At 38.0% G+C, this 20,583-nt stretch overlaps 1 protein-coding gene across 2 annotated transcripts; it reads right to left on the bottom strand.

The window, feature by feature from the left end:
* Positions 1–2,770: 2,770 nt before the first annotated feature.
* Positions 2,771–20,199, bottom strand: LOC131159763 (uncharacterized). Of its 2 annotated transcripts, none has more exons than XM_058114919.1 (5): positions 19,773–20,199; positions 19,010–19,197; positions 6,343–6,428; positions 4,272–6,087; positions 2,771–3,729 (listed from the first exon to the last, which is right to left on the bottom strand). In XM_058114919.1, exons 2-5 carry the CDS (start codon positions 19,167–19,169, stop codon positions 3,041–3,043), a joined length of 2,751 nt encoding a protein of 916 aa, XP_057970902.1. In that variant the 5' UTR covers positions 19,170–19,197; positions 19,773–20,199; the 3' UTR covers positions 2,771–3,040. The 2 variants fall into 2 exon arrangements, with proteins under 2 accessions (XP_057970902.1, XP_057970903.1); XM_058114920.1 differs by having other exon boundaries at positions 19,010–19,194; positions 19,578–20,199.
* Positions 20,200–20,583: the final 384 nt, after the last annotated feature.

Raw genomic sequence — 20,583 nt, forward strand, 5'->3', positions numbered from 1 at the left:
AGTTGATGTCTGTTCTATCCTTAAAGAATTAATACTAATCCTGCAGGGATTGTCTTCAACTTACGTAACCTCTTGAAAGAGAAAGAAGCGAAATTTGATATTGAAAAACGAAAAGTATTTCCACTTCTCTTATATTTAACTAATGTTAATTTAGCTTATATTGTAAACAAGTTAAATTGTTTTGTTATGCTCAAAAATGTATATTAAAATTTTAACTTAACTAAGTTTAGACCAATCTTTTGTATATTTACTCATCATTATTTGTTTACAAAAACGAATAATCTCATAGGTCCTTTATAGGACGGAGTTATCTACATACTTATGAATGATTTGATTCTTTTGAAACCTTTCGCTCTTTATGTAAGAAAAGGTTTTGTTAAACAAAAAAGGTGAAAAGATATATATATATATATATATATATATATATATATATATATTGAAATGATAATATGTGTCCCTTTACCATTCTCCACTTAAATACTACGATATTGACATTGATCTTATAACTAAATTTAGGTCATGGAATTTGAGATAAATAAGCGATGCCCAAATAGTCTATCAACCTCCATTCAGCCTTATTAAATTATCACATAAATGAGTCTAATCGATCTAAACCTATTTAATGAGTCCAATCGAGTTCATAATCAAGCCGAAATGTGTCGAAACTATATTCATGTTTAAGTTTAACACACTTATTAAATGAGCTGCAGTATTAGTATACAAATCACTCACTTATACAACGATCGAACCTATATTGAATTCTTACAAAATTACTTGGGAGGAACTTGGTTCATTTGCAACCTAATTAACTTATCATGAAAATTTATTTTCCTTCTTATAGTGCATTGATTAAAGAGACGGTTTGGTCTTATCATATATATATATAAGAGAATAAAATTAAAATTTAAAAATAGAAACTAACAATCTATTTGATTTTCAAAACTAAAACAAATTAAAAATTTAATTGAACTCATGTTTATTTTTTGTTCTTCAGTCAAATAGCAATTATAAAATATTAACTAAAATAATAGAATGCAAAAGAGCACGTATTAGAAAATATTATAAAAAAAAATAATTATAATTATTTTATTTTATTCAGACATCTTCAGATTTACTTTTTATTGGTTCAAATTAAGGTAATCTTATTGTTTGCAGCTCTTACTTTTATTGTGGTTCCCCTGAACATTGGTTCTTCCTCCAAGCCCATCCAATCATATACCCAATGTTACAGATGAACAAATTTAGACGACAGTGGCCTACTGGGCCTCTGGATCTCATGTTTTGCTCCATGTTCAGTCCCTTATTAGGGCTAGCATGAAACTGGTGGGGATAAAAATAAAAAATAATAAACTAAATTTCAAACCACGCAAGCGGTGGAGCATGTGATTTAATTTGATTAAAATGAAGAATCTGTTAGGGTTTGACATCTCCAATTCGCTTGAAAGGGAAGGGTGCCTTCGGGAACGTAGACACAGGTGGCGCACGGTTGTTATCAGGCTTGTGCCATGAAATGTTGGGTTAAGTAGCACCAACTCCTGTGTTTGGTAAGTTTGGAATCCTAAATGTAGACTGTGACAACCTATTGACCAATAGCGCCACTAAATCCTTTGATTTGTCACGTCAACTACTAGACTCCAACTCCTCAATAGACTACCTTCTCTCTCAAAAAAGCATAGTAATCTCCCCTTCTTTCCCTCTCAGCCTCTCCCCCCGAACCCTGTTCCGAGCAACCCCGCTCAATTAACATGGAAATTGTATTTTTATATATGTCTGTCCAATGGTTTAGTATTAATGTCCGTATAAGATCCTCTTAACTCTCTTTCCTTGACACCTAAGTTTTGAGAATGAGCTCTCTAACATGATATCAGAGTTGGGCCTTGGGCTACTTAACTCCTCCGTGGGCTAGACTTCTCCTCGCCTCATTTCTCCCCATGGGCTCGAGGGGGGTATTAATGTCCGTCCAGTCGTACATCGTCTCTATGAGCAGTTCCAAAGCCAATATAAGATCCTCTTAACTCTCTCTCCTTGACACCTAGGTTTTGAGGATGAACTCTCTAACATTTAGTATAAAGCCACGAAGAAAGAACCATCTACCAGCTTGGACAGAAGACAATTACTAGTGCCATTCTTTCATAAAATCCATGCTCCTAGATACGTAGTAATAGTGTTTTGGAGGCTAGACTTTGTACCATGAATTTGAACATAAACAAAATGCTGTATGAATTTGAATTGAGATTTTATATATACTTTTAGTTTTGAAATTCATGCTCCATGCACGGTTTTATAGGTTTTCTAAACTGACTGGAGGGAAAAAAACACTGGAGGGAAGAGCGCTCTTTCATCATTTCAACAAGAATGTATTTTTACTATAAGACAGCATGGCAACAATATCTAGGTCATTATCCTAATTATTCCTTCATCAGCAGCAAAAAAATAGCAAAAACATGAGCTCATAAACCAACAGTGATGGAATTCTACAAACAATATTAAGGCATTTGATATTAATACACGATGACTGTTTAGAACTTAGATCCCCATATTGGAAATTTCTGACACAAACACAGAACACACAGGAGAAATACAATGGAATGTGTCTACGACATAGAATGGCTAGAGAAGATATAAATATGGAAGTCTCAAGAGCTTAAGGTCTGTGAATTAATGAAGTTCTGTTGATTATTTATTTTCCTTCTTCCATACACACTTTAAAATCCAACAAGAAACTGTCCTGATGAACACGGACAGCTATGTAGGATACAACATAGTAATTGCAATGAGAAATTCCACAAGCTTATTTATTTTCAAAGCCACTACTTCATACTTACTGTAAGTATCAATAATTTACATTTTCATTTTTCACCAACTGTGCAATGTGCATTGAGATTGCAATCATCAAGGCTTCTCTCTCATATTTTATCCTATTCTTTCTATGGAATTTGAGTAAAAGAATATCAATACAAAATTAAATAAAAGACAATTTTTTGAATAACAAAGGTGAAGGAGGGACCTTAGGGAAAAAAACCTGCTAAAGCCATAGAGTTCAAGTACAAATAACTTCCTCTAGAAGTTCATCAAAAATCAAGTCCTCCACTTCAAGCCCTACGCACTCGGTGTCAAATTGGAGGTTCATCCACCCATCACCCTTTGATAGATCTTGACTCACAACATAGTCTAGTGATTGGTCCAGATCAGGCCTGAAGCTCAAGTACCAACTTATATTTGCCCAGACCTCCTCAAGAACATGTGATCCCACTGGCATAGGACGAATATGGGAAAGAGAAGTCAAAAGCACCGGACAGTAGGTTAATGATCTCTCATAAATGTCCATCAATACCTCATTGATTAGGTCGAATAAAAGCGTGTGACTATAGTTGCCACCTTCTTCACTCTCAGAAGAGTCAGATCCTACAAGCAAGCAACCTTCCATCTCTTCAAACACTGAAGAATCCATTGGTTGATGAGTGGAGTGCCATGCACCAAGGATCTCATTCTTACTGAACCCAGACAGTTCCAGTATATCTCTCACATAATTAAATTCAGCTTCATCTTTGATATCCACGTAAGGATGTTGAAAGTCCCTATCCAACTGCTTTGAAATGTTTACTTCCTCAAGCAGAACTCTGCTCTCAGCCATTATAGAGAAATTCATACAAGATTCACATTGCTGATTGGTCAATTGCTCTAGTCCATCCAAAAGAATGCGCTCTGATTTTAATTCCATATCTGCTTCTATTAAACCAAAATTCACAAAGATCCATTATCAGCATTACACTGGTGAAAAGAGAGAGTAGTTATTGACAAATCAAAATGAAGAGGCCAAATTAAATTAGCAAGTATGCTTAAATTTTAAAATTTTATCTTCATAAAAGAAAACAGAGACCTAATGCCAGAAACCCAAAATAAATTTTTTTGCCTCTCCTTTTTCAACCACGTTTGAAAGCAGCATTATCTATGCTAAAATATATTTTTGGTTAAAAGGCTGGAAGCTTTTGAAGTGATCAGGGCGCCATCTGCTTCTTAGACATGAAACTATATTAGTGTCTCCAAACCAACAAATGGCAAAAGATAAAATGCACGCATATGCTTCTCAATATAATTTATATAACACCAACAAAAGCAATGGTATACCACCCCAACAAAGTGCTCCCCTCCCCCACCATCCTTCACCTATGGAAACTAAAGTGTAAGAGATTAGGCACAGATGGGTATGATACTACACATTAAGTGTGAGGCAAAAGAAAGAAAGACAACAAAATGGCCAAAGGACATACCACTCCATGCAGACAGCTTTGCAATACTGGTTGTATCTTGGAAACTGGAGATGGGCAATGAAACAGGACTTGGTTCTGAAAACTTAGCTATGGAAGTCTTTCTGGAACTAACTTCCTGCTCATGAAGAGAGACATTGTTCACTCGGGTAAAATTTCCCAATCCCTCAATAGTTTGATCCATTCTAGCATTTTCTGCATCATTTGCAATTGATGTTGATCCCCTGTCATATCCAGCAATTTGTCCTATTTCACTAACTTCTGCATTTTCTTCATTTTCACTTTCTCTATTTAATTGCAGGTTATTTGCGGGGCCTGTAGGAGACCCTCGATCCTTTTGGGCATCATATGCACTTCCCGCACTTACCATGCTCTCAACAACATTCTTAAGTGGAGTCCTAGAAGAAAAAGAATCGTAAGAGTCTTCACTTCTGATGTAAAAGTAAGATTTGAGATCAGGAAGAGAAAGAATCCTTCCTAGGGATTTTGAGGTTCTTTCACTGGATGAAGTTTCCTCTTCTGTTCTTAGCTTTAGTCTCTCAGAGACATTATTTTTGGCTTCTCTATTGAAACTTAACTCAAACAACTGACAATATTTGTCTAGTGATTCATTAAGGGATGCTGTCCTCCTGACACAGTGCAACCCTCCCTTGCTGGAGGCAGGAGCAGAATGATTGCTGCCATAGCTACTTCCTGGACTGTCTTTATTATCTCTGTCCATTGCAGGCTCTTTCCGCAGCTCATCCTTGGAAAACCTTTGGCCATAGGGTATTTTGTGAAAAATTGCATCCATGCTGATCCGATGCTTCTCCTTTCTGTTCTCTTTGATTACATGTTTTATCTTCTGCTTAAGATCCTTGAAACGCTTACTGGCTGCTTGATTTTCAATTGGGTTATTCAGCAGTTGGGTTGAAATTGGAGAAAAGCCATCAACAGCTTCAGGCTTTGCATGGCTTGATTCTGAAATTTTGTCATCCTCGTTCTCAGCTGTCAATGGCATTGACTGTTTAAAAATATTTTCTGTAGACTTGAACTCAACAAACTTTGGTGCTTCACTGCAACCTTGCAACTTCCCTTCTCCTTTTGAATGAGATCCAATCTCCTGCTCTTGTCTCAGTTTGCTTGGCTCATAACCTCTTCTTCCTGATGAGCCAACCGCAGGGAATGACCCAGATCTGCTTAACTCCATCTTTGGGCCATACGCCCGTTCACCATGGAAATGGTGAGCTAAAGGAGAGTCTGGGTCTTGTAGAATTTTTAGGAACAAGTCTCTATTCATGCTAATTAAATCCAACGCATCCAGGAATTCTTTTGACTGATGGAGTGAAGCCTCTACAGAAAGCTCCTTTGCATACATTAACTTCTGTTCCAATAAGGCTTGCTTTCCTTTGTCTACCCTTTCCTGAAGCATGTGATTATCAACCTGTTGCTCCCCATGCTCATCGAGCCGCCTACTCCCCAAGGAATTCACAGAAAGCATGGAGCCACACGCCTCACATGCTCTCTTCACAACAATTGGCTCCTTGTGGATGTTTAGTTGCGGTGAGCCCAGCGTGCTGCTTGTGGTGGAGTTTTGAATGTTTGGTCGAACTATTATTGGACTTTTACCATTTGAGATTATTTCACCACCATAATCTTGGTCTGAAGGTTCCAAATGATGGATGGAAAGAGTTCTCGTCAATTGATTTTGTGCAGGGTATGTTGAGCTTCGGTGATGTTGGCCCCTTTTCTTAGACCTCTCTTCAGCAATCAATGCTTTTATTCTGGCCTTGACAGAGGTTTTGGCAGCTGGACTGGAACGTCTCCTCGGTTCTTCAATCTGTAGATAAAAAATTTCAACACCATTATATATTTTACCCTTCGTTTTTTTCCACACAAGGAAATGCACTTTCCTAATAAGGCATTTAGTCATTTACAATTTAACATATAAATCAAACTCCTTATGAGAAAGGTCAACAAAACAAAAAATAGCGCCTGCATTTTGTTTGTTCAGTTTACAGCCCATTCATCTACATGTTTGCTCAACTCAAACACAAAAAAAAGATATTAACAAAATCAATTTGCAGGAACTTACGAGGGAATTATCCTTTTCAGCATCAATGTGTTCTTCAATTTTATCAGCACTAGGGTCATTTGTATCAAGTCCTGGAATTCCAATGCCTACATACAAGAAAAGAGAAAAGGCTATTGACTTGATATTACTGAAAAAATAATAATATCAATAATAATAACAGTAAGTGATAAAAGCTGGATCTCCCTAAAAAAAGTAAATAAATTTGACACAGTTTAAATAATAACTGTTCATCAATTGTCCAAAAATTCTCTTTAAAATTCACTAAACTGTGTCAAACCATGAAAATCAGCCATTACTGAAGGTTCTGAATTGAATGCTATTCAAAATTCAAACTATAGAGTACTTATAAACAAAACCGCCCTATCTGTTGGGCAATTAGCTATAACAAATAATATCACAGATGAAATACAGATGCATTTTGTCTGTGCATGCATGCCTTAGAGTGTGTGTGTGTGTGTGTGCGAGAGAGAGAGAGAGAGAGAGAGAGAGAGAGAGAGAGAGAGAGCATGTGGTCATGCATCCTTCTTATGGAAATCAAATCTCGATCATAATTCCAATATATTATTTACAACTTTTTCGTTAAATAAGTTCCGGGCTTCCAGAATCCAAAAAAACAACAAAACCTGGAATTTTTTTGTAACAACGATGTCTTTATCCATCAATTGTTTCCTCCATGTTCAGACTTTCATGTGGGGTTAACGCCAAAGCCGTACATATACTTGTAAGGGAAATTAACACCGAAATTCCCAAATCCCGTGAGAAACGAAGTAAAGAGAAACACATATGCCAAAGAGAAATAATCATACGCACAAGACAATATTTATGTGGTTCGGAAATTTTGCCTACGTCCACGGAGTTGCAGGGATTTCACTATTATCAGGGAAGAATACAAGAATGGCAGTACAGTTTCTCTCACTCTCAACAAAGAGAAAAACTACATGCGCTAACCCTAAATTACCAAAGCAAACAGCTTTTTGATCGTGCACATAGGGACTCACGCACTTCTGCACCACCCTAATCACATAGTCGAACTTTAATTTACATATCTTAGGGTTTACAAGGTATGAACTTTCAAAATAGGAAATTTCTGCCGAAATCTCGCATAGAAGATCGTTGCTGTTGACCTAGTCGCATCCCTGATTTGCCCTGGTCGCGCCTGGTCAAGCTTCGGGGGAAATCAGGAACTTAAACTTTAGCATCCTTGACCTAGAGTAGCACCATTAAGTCTTGCTGGTTGATCTTTAGGATTGTTCAGGATCTCGACTTGCTCGCCCTTCAGGGCTTTCCTGGTCGAGCACTTGGGCGAGACTCATCCAAAAAAAAAAAGATCCCTCATCCCTGCAACTCATCCTCCTGTCCTCAAGCTAGAAGGCCAACTGAAGCTGCACACAGCTTCAACTTCTCAATAGTGACACCCTTAGTCAACATGTCTGTTGGGTTCTTAGATCCACAGATTTTCTCAAGTATTACCAGCTTATCTTCAACAAGGTACCGAATAAAGTGGTATTTTGTCTGTATATGCTTCAACTTTGAATGAAAAGCTAAATTTTTAGCAAGAAAGATTGCACTCTGACTGTCACTATGTAGAATGCCCATCTTCTACTTCTTACCCAATTCATCTAAGAAGCCATGTAGCCAAATCATCTCCTTTCCAGCTCCAGTAGCCAAATCATCTCCTTTCCAGCTTCAGTTGCTGCAACATACTCAACTTCTGTAGTAGACAAAGTAACAATCTTTTGTAGATTTGAAGCCCAAGATATAGCTGTACTACCTAGAGTAAATACAAACCCAGTAGTACTCTTTCTACTATCAGTATCACCAGCAAAATCAGCATCTACATAACCCTACAGTTTCAAACTTGCACCTGCGAAGCATAGACATGTATATGACAAACCTCTCAGATATCTCAGAATCTACTCGACTGCCTCCCAATGCTGCTTTCCTAGTCTACTCATGAATCTGCTCACAACTCCCACTGCATGTGCAATGTTTGGCCTTGTACAGACCATAGCATACATCATGCTTCCAATAGCCAAGGCATAGGGCATCTTGCTTATATGGTCCATTTCTTCTTCTGTCTTCGGTGACTGTTCTTTGCTTAGTTTGAAATGACTACCCAAGGGTGTACTCATTGGTTTAGCTTCATTCATGTTGAATCTGCTGAGTATTTTCTTCACATACCCTGACTGTGAAAGCTACAATGTACCATTAGGCTTGTCTCTAATGATCCTCATACCAAGGATTTGCTTTGCAGCTCCCAAATCCTTCATTGCAAACTGTTTTGACAATTGCTTCTTCAGATTATTAATCTCCTCAATGCCAGACCCTGTAATGAGCATATCATCTACATACAACAGTAAAATGATGTAAGTATTGCCAAAGAACTTAACATAGCAACAGTGATCAGCTTCACATCTCTAGAACCCAATTATATGCATAAAACTGTCAAATTTCTTGTACCACTGTCTTGGAGCTTGTTTTAGGCCATACAAGCTCTTTCTCAGTTTGCATACTCGGTTTTCTTATCCCTGAACAATGAACCCTTTTGGCTAAATCATGTAGATGTCTTCCTTCAAGTCACCATGAAGGAATGTCATCTTCACATCTAACTGCTCAAGATGTAGGTTTTCTGCGGCCACCATTACCAGTACCAGTCTAATTGTTGACATCTTCACAATTGGAGAAAATATTTTTGTGAAGTCAATGCCCTCCTTTTGCTAGAACCTTTTGACAACTAATCTGGCTTTGTAACACTTGCTACCGTCATGCTCATTCTTTATTCTGTAAACCCACTTGTTGTGGAAAGCCTTCTTTCCTACTAGAAATTTAGTCAGTTCCCATGTCTGATTCCCCAACAAGGAATCCATCTCATCCTTCATGGTTAACTCTCACTTGCTTGAATTTTCATCCTACAAGGCTTCATTATAATACTCTGTCTCACCACTATTAGTCAACAGGAGATAATTTAGAGTGGGTGAATAACGCTGTGGAGGTCTAATGGTCTTGGAAGATCTACGGACTTCAGCTATAGGTGTACTCTAATCAACCTGTGATTCTACATTCTCCTTGTCCTCTTCACCCCTTTCTCGGACAGTACTTTCAATCAACTCATCTAAGTTAACAAACTCAAATTTCTTCTAATCTATCACTGTGACATCTGACACTGCAGTTGACCTGTCCTTGTACATAACCTGTTCATTAAATATCACATATCTACTTATGATGATTTTCCTGTTTTGTTCATCCCAAAACCGATAGCCAAATTTCTCATCACCATAGCCAATGAAAAAAAATATTTTAGACTTTGCATCAAGTTTATTATGAGCATCAGAATCAATATGAACATAAGAAATACAACAAAAAACTTTTAAATAAGAAAAATTTACCTCTTTATCACTCCAAACCTCTTCAGGAAGTTTGAACTTCATGGGAACTAAAGGTCCTCAGTTTACTAGGTAAGCTACAGTACTAACAACATCAGTCCAGAAAGTTTTTGGTGGTCCAGCATGCAACCTCATACTCCTAACACGCTCATTGAGAATTCTGTTCATGCACTCAGCTATACCATTTTGCTGTGGTGTCCCTAGAATGATCTTCTCCGTTCTGACTCCATGTGGAGCACAATACTCTTTGAACCCTCCATCTATATACTCTCCTCCATTGCCTGACCTCAAACATTTTACTTTCAAACCTATCTCTGTCTCAACCATAGCTTTCCACTTCTTAAAGGTCTCAAATACATTAGATTTATTTTTCAGAAAATAAACTCATACCTTTCTGGTTGAGTCATTAATGAAAGTGATGTAGTACCTTAATCCTCCAAGGGATGCAACCGGAGAAGGCCCCCAAAAATTAGTGTGCACTAGCTCCAATTTTTCAACCTTCGGTGTCTTGCCAGTTTTCAAGAAACTCACCCTTTCCAGCTTTCCTAAGATGCCGCTTTCACACAAGTCAAAATCAATGGACTTCAATTCTGGTAGTTTCCCTTTTGATAGCAGTATCTTCATCCCTTTCTCACTTATGTGACCAAGTTTACGGTGCCATAAGCTTGTATCAGTACTAGCTTCTACAACTGCAATTGTGTCTCCTGGACTTGAGGTCATATATAAAGAACTAGGCTTCTTTCCACGAGCCAATACTCTGGCTCCCTTTGTAACCTTCCAAGTACCACCAGCAAACAACATTGCATGCCCTTCATCATCAAGTTGTCCAACAGAAATCAAATTCCTCCTCAAGTCACGAATATATCGAACCTTCTCCAATAGCCAAACAGACCCATTGGGCAACAGCATCCTGATGTTTCCCATACCCACAACATCCAAGGCTATACTATCAGCCAAATACACCTTACCAAAATCACCTGCAACATAGTTCTGAATGATTTCTTGGTGTGAAATGGTATGAAATGAAGCTCCTAAGTCCAAAACCCAATCATCAAGTGGACTGTCTACTGCAAGAAATAATGCATCTTGTACCTCTTCTGTTACGGCATTAGTAGAATCATCTTCATTCTTCTTCTTAAGACTTTTGCATTGCCTCCTAAAGTGACCTGTTTTCCCACAGTTCCAGCATTGTCCTTTTTGGCCACTTCTAGATTTACTTATGTTCTGATTAGAATTTCTAGATTTTGATCTGCCCCGATTTGAATTTCTGTCATTACCTTTGCCTCTTGTCACAAGGTTTAGGGCAAAACCAAATCTTAAGGTTTCACTTGCATCTTTCTGAAAATCTCCTTAGCTAGAACTAAATCTCGTATGTCATTGTACTTCAATTTTTCTTTTCTTGTGGAGTTGCTTACAACCATCCTCATTGCCTCCCAACTGTTTGGCAAAGAAGCCAAAATGATCAGTGCACGGATCTCATCATCAAAATCAATTTCTACAAATGACAATTGATTTGTAATAGTGTTAAAATTGTTCAGATGTTGTGCAACTGTTGCATTTTTTGTCATCTTCAAATTAAACAGTTTCTTCATCAGATGTACCTTGTTGTTTGTTGACGAATTTTCATACATACCAGACAAAACCTTCATCAAATCTGCTGTGGTCTTCTCCTTTACAACGTTGTGTGCAACAGACCTAGACAAAGTTAATCTGATAACTCCCAGTACTTGTTTGTCAAGGAGAGTCCATTCCTCGTCCTTCATAGTTGCAGGTTTTTCTCCTAGAACAGGCAGATGCCACTTCTTTCCATAAAGATAATCCTCGATTTGCATCCTCCAGAATCCAAAGTCCATGCGATTGAACTTTTCTATTCCAAGTGCCTTTCCTACTTCCTCTGCCATTGCTCCCACTCGAAATTAACCCTAGGCTCTAATACCAGTTGTAAGGGAAATTAACACTGAAATTCCCAAATCCTATGAGAAACAAAGTAAAGAGAAACATACACGCCAAAGAGAAATAATCACATGCACAAGACAATATTTACGTGGTTTGACAATTTTTCTTACGTCCACGAAGTTGTAGGGATTTCACTATTATCAGGGAAGAATACAAGTGCAGCAGTATAGTTTCTCTCATTCTCAACAAAGAGAAAAACTACGTGCACTAACACTAATCACCAAAGCAAACAACTTTTTGATCGTGCACACAAGGACTCATGCACTTCTACACCACTCTAATCACATAGTTAAACTTTGATTTATATATCTTAGGGTTTACAAGGTCAGAACTTTCAAAATAGGAAATTTCTACCGAAATCTCGCACAGAAGATCGTCGCCATCAACCTAGTTGCACCCCTAATTTCTCCTGATCATGCCCTGGTCGAGCTTCGCGGGAAATCAGGAACTTAAACTTCAACATCCTCAACCTAGTCGCACCATTAAGTCTTGCTGGTCGAGATGATGGTCGAGACTTGCAAGATCTCAATCTTTAGGAAAGTTCAGGATCTCGACTTGGTCGCCCTTCAGGGTCTTCCTGATCGAGCACTTGGGCGAGACTCTCAGTATTTCTGGCTCAGCTCCGCTCCATGGATCAAACACAACTAGGCTCCAAAAAGCCCAACAATACTTTTTTGCATAAACTAGACAATGAAATACAACAACAACAAGCCATTGCTACCAATCAAATAATACAAAATACTCGAAGAAATCTAGCAATTACCATGTTCAAGGTTATATCAATAATAAAAATAACAAATAAAGAAAGCAAAAACAGTATTACACCACTTAAGCTAAAACTATTATGCATCAAAAGGGGGTTTCTTTCCATGGAAGAAAGAAAAGACACTTTACAAGATGTCATTGATTCACTTAATATTTGACAAAATGTCCAACTATATATTAAGAACAATTAATTGCATTTTTCAATTGAAATATGAGAGCAAGTCTAGAATCAATGGTTGAGGTGTTACATCCAAACATGAACATCAAAGGTTCAAATCATTAAAACCCACTCTCCAAGCATTGAGGTAAGACTTTGTACATCATGCCTTCTCTAGATTCCAATGGTGTGAGAGATTTTTGCACTAGTGTTACATTTTATAGTTCTATAATGCATGTTGCAATGTAATAAAATTTCAAGATTTATGAATGATAACATGAACTAGATTAATGGTTGACAACCAAATAGGTTGACAACCTGAGAGGTTGACATTTAGAGCTACGCACACACACACGAGAGAGAGAGAGAGAGAGAGAGAGAGAGAGAGAGAGCCCCGTTTGAAGAGCTAATGACTAAAAGACGGTGACCCGAGACAAAGAGGAGAAGACCGGGGAGAATGAATGAAAGAGAGAGAGAGAGAGAGAGAGAGAGAGAGAGAGAGAGAGAGAGACTTATGTCAAATCGCTAATTATTCCAAAAGCTTATGTTGTTAGCAATTCAGCCCAACAACACACACGAAATCATCCAACACTCCTCAAATGGGAACTTGTCTCTCAGGCAGACTGATTATTCCAACAGCTTATGTTGTTAGCAATTCAGTCCAACAATGAACACGAAATCATCCAACACTCCTCAAATGGGAACTCATCTCTCATGTAGAGAGGTAAAAAAAATTGAATTTGAGTGGAAGTACAAATATATATTGAACAAAGTGCACACCAGCAAACATAACAAGGGATTAAAAGCAAATCATGGGCTTGAACCCAATAAGACTCACTCAATCGGGACTCCAATACTGTTGAATTATGGCTCATTCTAGAAGCCTACCATTGCCATTGAAGTCTTCAATGGTGGGCTATTTTTTCTAAGGTAGGTGATTAGTGGTTGTAATAGTGGTTTTTCCTAACCTATATAAACCCATCACCTCCATTTGTAATTTCATCCCCAAATTTGCCTACTTCTCTCTTAGGCACATTCTCTCTTCTCTCTCTCATTTTGTAATATTTCTACAATAGAGAAATATTGATTGATAGTGTCCGAGGACGTAGGCACAATTAGCCGAACCTCGTTAAATTCTGGTGTTCTTCATTTTATCTATTCAGTAGTTAGCTTTTGTCAGGTATAGTTGTAGTAATATATTGTGTTAATTACATGTCTAAGGAAAATTCTGTCTAGGAAAGAGGTATTTAAGCGGTCCGTTGTGACCCCTCACTTCCCTGGGAATTTACCTGGTGTAATTTTGCACAATTATTCACTCTCTATTTACCTGTACAATAGTAAACTGTGGTAAAGTTAGGTGGAACAATCTCAAGTTTCACAACAATTGGTATCAGAGCCAAGGTTATTCTTAGTTCTGTGGTTGCAGCTTAGTCTGATCTTCCACATCAGAAAAGTTTTCCTTGGGCTGTTGGCATTCCGCATCGGTAGCTATTGAATAGCATTTATGGCAGAGATGGAAGATAGTGCAAAAGCATCCACATCAAACTCGTCTATTTTGGCAAGAACTACTGTGACAAATGCTAGATTTGCAGTGGAGATTTTTGACGGCACCGGTCATTTTGGTATGTGGCAAAGTGAGGTTCTAGACGCTGTCTTTCAGCAAGGTCTAGACATTGCCATTGAAGAAGAGAAACCAGAAGATATTGAGAAGAAAGAATGGGGGACGATCAATCGGTTAGCATGTGGTACAATTCGATCGTGTCTTTCAAGAGAGCAGAAGTATGCATTCTGTAAGGAAACTTCTGCAAACAAGTTGTGGAAGGCACTGGAGGAAAAGTTTTTGAAGAAAAGCTCTCAGAACAAACTCCATATGAAGAAGAGACTATTTTGCTTCACTTATGTCTCGGGTACCACTATGAATGATCATATCACCAACTTTAATAGGTTGGTTACTGATCTAGTTAATCTGGATGAGACTTTTAAAGATGAAGACCTGGCTTTGATGTTGTTGGGATCCCTTCTTGAGGAGTTTGAGTTTCTTGAAACTACTCTGCTCCATGGAAAGGATAAAGTATCTCTTGGCGAGGTTTGTGCTACTTTGTACAGCTATAAAATTGAGGAAGAAGGACAAGCTTGAAAGCACAAGTGGAGCCAACGAGGCTCTAGCAGTTCGAGGCCGTTCACAAAACCAGAATAGTAGAAAGAAACAGAGATCCAAGTCAAGGTCCAGACCAAACAAAGATGAATGTGCCTTTTGTCGGGAAAAGGGGCACTGGAAGAAAGACTGTCCGAAGCTAAAGAATAAAGACAAACCTAATAAAGGAAAGGCCATCTCAAATGTGACTGAGTACGAAGATGGAAGCTCAGATCTTTCTCTTGCTGCTACGCCATCAACTAGTTCTTCGAGTATATGGCTACTAGATTCTGGGTGTAGCCATCATATGTGTCCCAATCGGGATTGGTTCTTTGATTTTAAAGAACTAGAAGGTGGAGTCGTCTACATAGCAAATGATGTCCCTCTTACCACACATGGGATTCGTTCAGTCCGCTTGAGGAATCAAGATGGATTAATCAAAATATTGACGGACGTTAGATATGTACCAACTTTGATGAAGAATCTTATTTCTGTGGGAACCCTAGAATCAAAGGGATTCAAAGTAACAGCAGAAAAAGGAGTCATGAAGATCATCTTTGGTGCACTTGTGGTAATCAAGGGAATTCGGAAGAACAATAACTTGTATCACTATCAAGGTTGTACGGTTATTGGGACGGCAGCTACAGTTTCTTCTGATGATAAAGAAATAGAAGCAACTAGGTTATGGCATATACGCTTGGGGCATGCAGGTGATAAATCCTTGGGACTTCTTACAAATCAAGGATTATTAAAGGGAGCAAAGACCTGCAAGCTAGATTTCTGTGAACATTGCATCAAAGGTAAGCAAACAATAGTGAAATTTGGTACTGCAATCCATAATACTAAGGGTATTTTGGATTATGTTCACTCTGATGTGTGGGGACCTTCAAAGACAACTTCACTGGGAGGAAAACACTACTATGTGACCTTTGTTGACGATTTTTCTTGAAGAGTATGGGTGTATACTATGAAAACTAAGGATGAAGTGTTAGGAGTCTTCCTCAAATGGAAAAATATGGTGGAAACTCAAACAAGCAGAAGGATCAAGCGCCTCCGTACAGATAATGGTGGAGCATATAGAAGTGATCCATTTCTTAAAGTCTGCGAAGATGAAGGTATTATACGACACTTCACAGTGACAAGTACGCCACAACAGAATGGAGTGGCAGAACGTATGAATCGAATATTGTTGGAGAAGGTTCGGTGTATGTTATCCAATGCTGGGTTGGGTAGAGAATTTTGGGCTGAGGCTGTAACATATGCCTGCCACCTCATCAACCCCCTACCATCTACTGCTATTTGTGTTAAAAAACCATTGGAGAAATGGTTTGGAAAGCCTGCTACAGATTATGATTCCTTACATGTATTCGGTTCCACTGCCTACTATCATGTCAAGGAATCAAAGCTGGATCCGAGGGCTAAGAAAGCAATCTTTATGGGAATCACCTCTGGAGTAAAGGGATATCGTCTTTGGTGTCTAGAAACAAAGAAAATAATCTTCAGCAGGGATGTTACCTTTAATGAATCTACTTTTTTAAGAAAGGTGACAACAGAAAGTGTTGAGCAAAAAGATGGTGCTCCAAAACAGGTGGAGTTTGATAGAAGAATTGTTTACCCAAAAAATGAAGACTCTCCTATGGTAGAAGAAGAGTCGCCTGTAGAAGAGGTTTTAACCCAAGAACCTCCACAGCAACATGAATCTATTGCATTGAGTAAGCCAAACAGAAAAATTAGAAAGCCTGCTCGCTTTGTTGACATGGTGGCTTACGCATCTCCAATTGCAAACGATGATACTCCTATTACTTACAATGAAGCAATCCAAAGTTCAGAAGAAGAAAAGTGGAGGGAAGCCATGAATGAAGATATGCAGTCCCTTCATAAGAATCGAACATGGAAGCTTGTTAGTCTTCCGAAGGGAAAGAAGGCAATTGGATGTAAATGGGTATATACAAAGAAAGATGGATTTCCTGACAAGAATAATGTTCGCTACAAAGCAAGGTTGGTGGCTAAAGGCTATGCACAAACGGAGGGAATTGATTAAAATGAGGTATTTTCTCCAGTAGTAAAACATTCCTCCATTAGAATCTTATTGGCTTTGGTAGCAAAATTGGATATGGAACTAGTTCAATTAGATGTAAAAACTTCATTTTTACATGGAGACTTGGAAGAGAAAATCTACATGACTCAGCCAGGAGCTTTCAAAGTTTCTAGAAAAGAAAATATGGTGTGGAAACTTGAAAAATCGTTGTATGGATTAAAGCAATCCCCAAGGCAGTGGTACAAACGATTTGACAAGTTTATGATGGGGCAAAAGTACAGAAGAAGCAAATATGATCACTGTGTGTATTTTTGCAAGCTACAAGATAGATCTTTCATATATCTTCTTCTTTATGTTGATGATATATTGATAGCCTCCAAGAGTCAGAAAGAATTTGACAAACTAAAGGCTCGGTTGAATAGGGAGTTTGAGATGAAGGATCTAGGCGAAGCAAAGAAAATTCTCGGTATGGAGATAAGTAGAGAAAGGAAATTGGGGAGGCTTTGTTTGACTCAAAAACAATATTTGAGGAAAGTACTGAAGCGTTTTGGTATGGATGAGAAGTCAAAACTTGTTAGTACTCTGCTTGCTCCTCATTTCAAGTTGAATGCATCTATGTCTCCAAAAACTGAAGCAGAACGAGAATACATGTCAAAAGTACCATATTCAAGTGCTGTTGGTAGCTTGATGTATGCCATGGTGTGTACAAGGCCCGATATTTCACAAGCTGTTGGAGTTGTGAGCAGGTATATGCATGATCCTGGAAAGGAACATTGGCAAGCTGTGAAATGGATTCTACGATACATTTTGTATACGGTAGATGTTGGATTGATATTTGAGCAGGATAAGCAAGATGATCATAGTATTGTTGGATACTGTGATTCCGACTACGCTGGTGATTTGGATAAGTGTCGGTCAACTACTGGCTATGTTTTTACTCTTGTAAAAGCGCCAGTTAGTTGAAGGTCTGCTTTACAGTCAACAGTTGCTTTGTCCACTACAGAGGCAGAGTATATGGCAATTACAGAGGCTGTGAAGGAGGCAATTTGGCTTCAAGGATTAATGAAAAATTTGGGAATTGAACACAAGCACATCAAGGTGCATTGTGATAGCCAAAGTGCTATCCATCTAGCAAAGAACTAAGTCTACCATTCAAGGACAAAACACATCGACGTTCGATATCACTTTGTTCGAGAAATTCTAGAAGAAGGTGGAGTAGTAATCCAGAAGATTCGAACCACTGAGAATCCTGCTGATATGATGACAAAAGTGGTAACTGTGGTCAAGTTTCAACATTGCTTGAACTTGATCAACATTGTTAAAAATTGAAAGATTTGCGCTACAAGCGCGTCTGAAGACATTATGGAATCTATGAGAGATGTTAAGAGATGGAATTTCGCCAAGGTGGAGATTTGTTGAATTATGACTCATTCTAGAAGAAGCCTACCATTGCCATTGAAGTCTTAAATGGTGGGCTATTTTTTCTAAGGTAGGTGATTAGTGGTTGTAATAGTGGTTTTTCCTAACCTATATAAACCCATCACCTCTATTTGTAATTTCATCCCCAAATTTGCCTACTTCTCTCTTAGGCACATTCTCTCTTCTCTCTCTCATTTTGTAATATTTCTACAATAGAGAAATATTGATTGATAGTGTCCGAGGATGTAGGCACAATTAGCCGAACCTCGTTAAATTCTGGTGTTCTTCATTTCATCTATTCAGTAGTTAGCTTTTGTCAGGTATAGTTGTAGTAATATATTGTGTTAATTACATGTCTAAGGAAAATTCTGTCTAGGAAAGAGGGATTTAAGCGGTCCGTTGTGACCCCCCACTTCCCTGAGAATTTACCTGGTATAATTTTGCACAATTATTCACTCTCTATTTACCTGTACAATAGTAAACTGTGGTAAAGTTAGGTAGAACAATCTCAAGTTTCACAACAAATACCAATTGAGTTAACAAAATATCCTAAAAGCTTAAGCTCTTAAAAATCGGGTCCAACAATGCATGGTCAAGCTAAGAAGAAAGCTAACTCAAACATATATTTAAAACACAAAACTGTTAGTCTTAGGTATCTACACTTCAACAAAACACACAACATTACCATGCAAATGCAGCTTAAAAGAACAAGGAGTTAAAATAGAACTTAATGCATAAACATGAATTAACAAGAATATTTAAGATTGCTTACAAGTGGTTTTATCTTTCTATTAAAAAAAGAAAAGACTTCTTACCCATGGCATGCTTTCGACTGTCATGCCTTTTGTGTGGAAGCATTTTCTTGACATGATTCCAACGATGGTAGTCAAGCATATGAAGTATGCCCCACGTGCATCCTGGATGATTACTCCGGAAAGGGACACCAAAGCGCTTGCGCCGCAGGTGTTTGCCCATATTTCACTAAGAACTGCTTCTGAACCTGCTGCAATTGCAAACGGTTTCAGCCACTAGCAGATTTGGAAATTTTAAATCAACCAAAAAACTTGTAATTTTTTGTGAATAAAATTTTAAATTGTGGAAATGGTAAAGGAATTTTGAACAACTGAAACATCCAAATAAATAAATGAATAAATAAAAGTAGAAATCATCTCGGAAAAATGAAAAGACCCAAGAATGCTCAAATTATGTGGGAAAATATTCGATCATTAAATGCAAGTCAAGGACTTCAAATGGCACTATGACTTCTCTCGAATTGCTCGTGGTCAAATTTCTCAAATGCAAATCAAGTATTGCAACGAGAGAGAGAGAGAGAGAGAAAGAGATAGAGAGGGGAATATCAAATAAAAGGGCTTGAACTTTCACCTCAAGATATAAATTATCGCCAATATGTAACAACGGGGGATCTTTAAATCAGAAATCTCCGAAATTAAGTATGAACGATCGAAACCGGGAAGAATGAAAAATATCATTTAAGATCACAACGTTGATTACTGACAAATAAATAAAGAAGAAATCAAAGAGTGATGGATGTTAACAGGCAAATTTCGGGGAACTAACCGCGGCTGCAGATTATCGTGGAAATAAACACACCACATATGTCTGCAATACGATCAATTTCTCATTTTTTTGAACGATCTCCACGTTACAGGCGAAACAGGGCACTAAAGGCATATCAGAAAAGAACAAAACAAAGGGGCAGATAATCCGATGCAAAAGCCAATTTCCCCACAGCGCCAGAGAGAGAGAGAGAGAGAGAGAGAGAGAGAGAGAGAGAGAGAGTTAATGGCGGGAATGTTAGAGAGTAGGAAGGAGGAAGAAGAGGGTGGATGCGGTTGATTCTACGAAGGAGAGTAAAGCTGAAGAAGCCATGGTTTTCGGGAAAGAAGCTTGAGATTATTCTCTGGTGGTCTCGGATTCCAACCATTTTCGGCGCCAACGCCTCTCTCTCTCTCTCTCTGCCTCTCTTTCTCCCTGAGCATATGTTCTAACGGTTTCCCAACCCGCATTAAATGTTAAATTTATCGTTACTCCTTTTAGCGGTTGAATAAGTTTCTTCCCCTTCTATTAAGGATCCCTTGGACATCATAATTTAGTCCTCAAGTCTATTTTAAATCATATATTTTAAAATAATATCCTTAAATCTATTTTAAATTATATATTTTTTAATTAGTACAATTAGAACTCGATTGTTACCGTAACTAAGATCTACAATATTGAATTGAATTGATTTATATTGTATTGACTGTAAATGTCGTTTTCACTCATGTTTGAATTGTAATATCTTAAAATAAGTTAATGTTTTTAAATGACTAAAATTCCCTTGTTCAGTTGACTAGATTGGGCCACAGTAGCAAAATCAAGGTTGTCC

Source organism: Malania oleifera, chromosome 7 (assembly GCF_029873635.1).
Source record: "Malania oleifera isolate guangnan ecotype guangnan chromosome 7, ASM2987363v1, whole genome shotgun sequence".
Lineage (NCBI taxonomy): Eukaryota > Viridiplantae > Streptophyta > Magnoliopsida > Santalales > Ximeniaceae > Malania > Malania oleifera.